The 3,850-nt window shown below is 47.1% G+C and overlaps 1 protein-coding gene across 1 annotated transcript in view; it reads left to right on the top strand.

Moving 5' to 3' along the window:
* The window catches only part of LOC117940215 (uromodulin-like), a 9,219-nt gene that overhangs the window by 4,522 nt on the left and 847 nt on the right, over positions 1-3,850 (top strand). The window contains exons 5-8 of the mRNA XM_034865568.1: positions 655-863; positions 1,387-1,544; positions 2,284-2,529; positions 3,467-3,626. Of these exons, the coding sequence (XP_034721459.1) occupies positions 655-863; positions 1,387-1,544; positions 2,284-2,529; positions 3,467-3,626 (773 nt within the window). The remainder of the gene's footprint in view (positions 1-654; positions 864-1,386; positions 1,545-2,283; positions 2,530-3,466; positions 3,627-3,850) is intronic.

The following is a 3,850-nucleotide window of genomic DNA, read 5'->3' as shown; positions in this document are numbered from 1 at the left end:
AGAGAGCCGTGTCCCAGAGTGACGTGTCCCAGAGAGACCTGTCCCAGAGAGCCGTGTCCCAGAGAGCCGTGTCCCAGAGTGACGTGTCCCAGAGAGACCTGTCCCAGAGAGACATGTCCCAGAGAGCCGAGTCCCAGAGAGCCGTGTCCCAGAGAGCCGTGTCCCAGAGAGCCGTGTCCCAGAGAACAACAACCTCACGGGTTTTTATAAGTTACTACGTAAAAAACATGTTAAACTCGAAGCCTGAGGGCCAAATCTGGCCCCTCACAGGTTTTGATGTGGCCCGCATTTCAATTTAGGTTCACAGTAAAATCAGGCCCACCTAGCTTTTCTCGCTTTTTCCAACATTTTTGTTGCTTTTTTAACATTTTGATACCTTTTCCACCGGTTTATGCAATTTCATCAATGCTTTAGGCACTTTGTTTTAATGGTTTTGATCCTTTACTAGATGTTTTGCCACTTTTTCTGAAGTTTTTGGGGCTTTCTACGATGTGTTTGTCCCTTTTTAAGACAACTTTGACACGTTTGTAGCAAAAACTAGTGAGATGTCTCACTCTGGAGATAAAACTAGTGAGATGCCTCTCTAAGCTATGGAATACCCAGAATGCCTTGTTCCTGCTGTATTGTGCCTAATGGGTTCCTTTTGTGTCCCAGGTGACCTTAGTGGTTTTCCTGAGCCGGAGCTGGTCTGTGGACAGGACCTCTTGCGTCTGACAGTCCAGAAGAGACTGCTAGAGGAACGAGGGCTGAACGCCTCCTCTGCTCACCTGATTGACCCGCGCTGCCACCAGCAGGTGGACCAGCAGGAGGCCATGTGCTACCTGGTGCAGCGACAGAAGGGTCTCTGTGGAAACGTGGTGGAGGTGAGTTGGTTACACGTGAGATCCCGGTGTTGGTTGGGACTCTGCCTTTTGGATCCCTGTGTTGGTTGGGACTCTGCCTTTTGGATCCCTGTGTTGGTTGGGACTCTGCCTTTTGGATCCCTGTGTTGGTTGGGACTCTGCTTTTTGGATCCCTGTGATGGTTGGGACTCTGCTTTTTGGATCCCTGTGATGGTTGGGACTCTGCTCTTTGGATCCCTGTGTTGGTTGGGACTCTGCCTTTTGGATCCCTGTTTTGGTTGGGACTCTGCTTTTTGTTAATTAATCCTAAAGCTAAGCCCTCTCCTGCCTGATCTCTGCATTTGGGTCCACAGATATCCTGAACTGTGACAGTCTTAGCTGTTTCTTATCTAAGATAGTGATCCACACTACCCCATGCTAATCAGCATGATAGCATCCTGTAGCATTTAGCTGTTTTCAGACATTTTGTCTTGTTGATAGATCAAATCCAATTTCAGAAGTTTTTCACTGATTTCATCATCTGTTTTTATCTGTTTTATTGCAGACAAACGGCTCCCACATTACTTACTCCAACATTTTGTTTGTGTACCCGTCTGATTGGTCCGACGCCTCGCTCTCCGTCCCAATGAGTATCCCATTCTCCTGCGTCTTCCCGCTCGATGACATCACCAGCCTGGACGCCGCCATTCGATACCAGCTGCCGTGAGTTATATCCTGAATTAGAACTTTTGTTACTTCCTTAAAAAGCTTTGAGCTTTGCCGCGGGTAGTGCGGGTGCTGCAGCTGCTGAGTGTGCTGAGTGTGCTGAGTGTGCTGTGGGTACTGGTCGGTGCTGTGGGTGCTGGTAGGTGCTGTGGGTGCTGCGGGTGCTGGTGGGTGATGTGAGTGCTGCCGGTCGGCACTTTTTCTGCAACCACCAGCGTATCGCCGAGTGCAGACGCAGGGGTCGGCTCAGTGGGGAAAGGTTTTTAAAGTTTGGCAGAAACCGAAGACGGTCATAAAGCCCGACATTCAGCCGAATCAGGAGCCCGATCCTGGATCTGGAGCCCGATATTCAGCCGAATCAGGAGCCCAATCCTGGCTCAGGAGCCCGATCCTGGATCTGGAGCCCGATATCCACTTGAATCAGGAGCCCGATCCTGGATCAGGAGCCCGATCCTGGATCAGGAGCTCAATCCTGGATCCGGAGTTCGATCCTGGATTAGGAACCCGATCTTGGATTTGGTGCATCCACAAAGCCGGTAAACGGTATCGAGACTGAAAAAGTCGGCTGTGTGCATCCCTGTTTAGAATGTCTTAATATAAGGAAAGCCTTTAAATGCCATTAGAATACCTTTGATCATTATTAGAGAAGTATTGGGAATTTAAAATGTTATGAAGGGATTATTGTTCATAGTGTATGTTCACCCGTGTCTTCTCTTAACGTGTCCGGTCTCTGCAGTCGTCGAGTTGGCGTGGTGCGTTCAGGTGCCCCCACCAGGGCGCAGATGACTCTGTACAAGAGGCCGGACTACAGCGAGCCGTTCCCCGGCGGCCCGGTCCGCCTGCCGCTCGGCGCCGCCCTGCATGTCGGCGTCTCCGTGGAAAATGACGACAATAACCGCTTCGTGCTCGTGCTGGAAAACTGCTACGTAACAAAGTCGCCCCGCGCCGACGATCCCGCCAGATACGTCCTGATCCAGAACAGGTGACCAGGTCCATCAAAACCAGCTCACTCTGGCTGTAATGTGCCGGGAAACCAACTTACCAATAAGAGAGTTGAAAACTTTGGTCTTTGTATTTAATTCTACCTGCAAGTGAAGGGATAACAACATCACACCGCACAGCAGCACAATGTTATGGATATTTGCCAAAAAAGTTGGCTTCAATTCAATCTCATTTAAAGTACTTGACTTTTCCATAACTTTTTGGCAAATTTCCATAACTTTTTCTACGACTTTTCCAATAACTTTTTCCACACCTTTTTCCATAACTTTTCCATAACTGTTCCATGAAATTTTCCATGAATTTCTCGCTAACTTTTTCAATAACTTTTTCCATGACTTTTCAATAAGTTTTCCATGACTTTTCCATGACTTTTCCATTACTTTTCAATAACTTTTCCATAACTTTTTCCATAACTTTTCCATAACTTTTCCATGACTCTTCCATAACTTTTCCATAACTTTTCCATGACTTTTCCATTACTTTTCAATAACTTTTCCATAACTTTTTCCATAACTTTTCCATAACTTTTCCATGAATTTTCCCCTAAATTTTTGGCAAATTTCTATAACTTTTTATGTCTGTATCTGAAACCTGAGTTTCTTTTTAACCAAATTACCATAAAATGGATTCCTTCCAACGCTCTTTCATTCCTCTGATCTTAACAATTGGTCAAAATAATTTTTGAACTCAGATATTAGGTATAATTCTATATAAATGAGGGTTATTGATCATGAATTCCAAAAATTATAAAACTAGTAAGTTAGTAAGTGAAATAAAAAAAAAGTCTGAAAAAGGGACAAATGTCAAATTGTTGTCCCTTTTTGACCCAGGAGACAACACCAGGGTTAATTCCTTGAATCTGTGACCAATAACAGCCCCTGTGTTAATGAGCTGCTGTGATTGGCTGTCCCCTCCAGGTGTCCAGTGGACCATCGCCATGTGACGCTGGGGGAGAGCGGCGTGTCGCAGCGAGCTCGCTTCTCGGCGCTGCTCTTCCTGTACCACGGGACGTATGAGGACGTGTATCTGCACTGCCGGATCAGTCTGTGTGACGGGGACAGCGCCCCCTGCAGCCCTGTGAGTCCCAGCACACCTGCCCTGAGGAACGCCATGTTATCGTGATTCAGCCAAAATAACATTAAAGGCTTCATCCTCCTGGATGTCCTTCATCCTCCTGGGTGTCTTTCATCCTCCTGGGTGTCCTTTACCCTCCTGGGTGTCCTTTACCCTCCTGGGTGTCCTACATCCTCCTGGGTGTCTTTCATCCTCCTGGGTGTTCTTCATCCTCCTGGGTGTCTTTC

The sequence above is a fragment of the Etheostoma cragini genome, unplaced genomic scaffold, assembly GCF_013103735.1.
Source record: "Etheostoma cragini isolate CJK2018 unplaced genomic scaffold, CSU_Ecrag_1.0 ScbMSFa_1932, whole genome shotgun sequence".
NCBI classification, from domain to species: domain Eukaryota; kingdom Metazoa; phylum Chordata; class Actinopteri; order Perciformes; family Percidae; genus Etheostoma; species Etheostoma cragini.
This window is presented reverse-complemented; position numbering and strand designations above follow the sequence as displayed.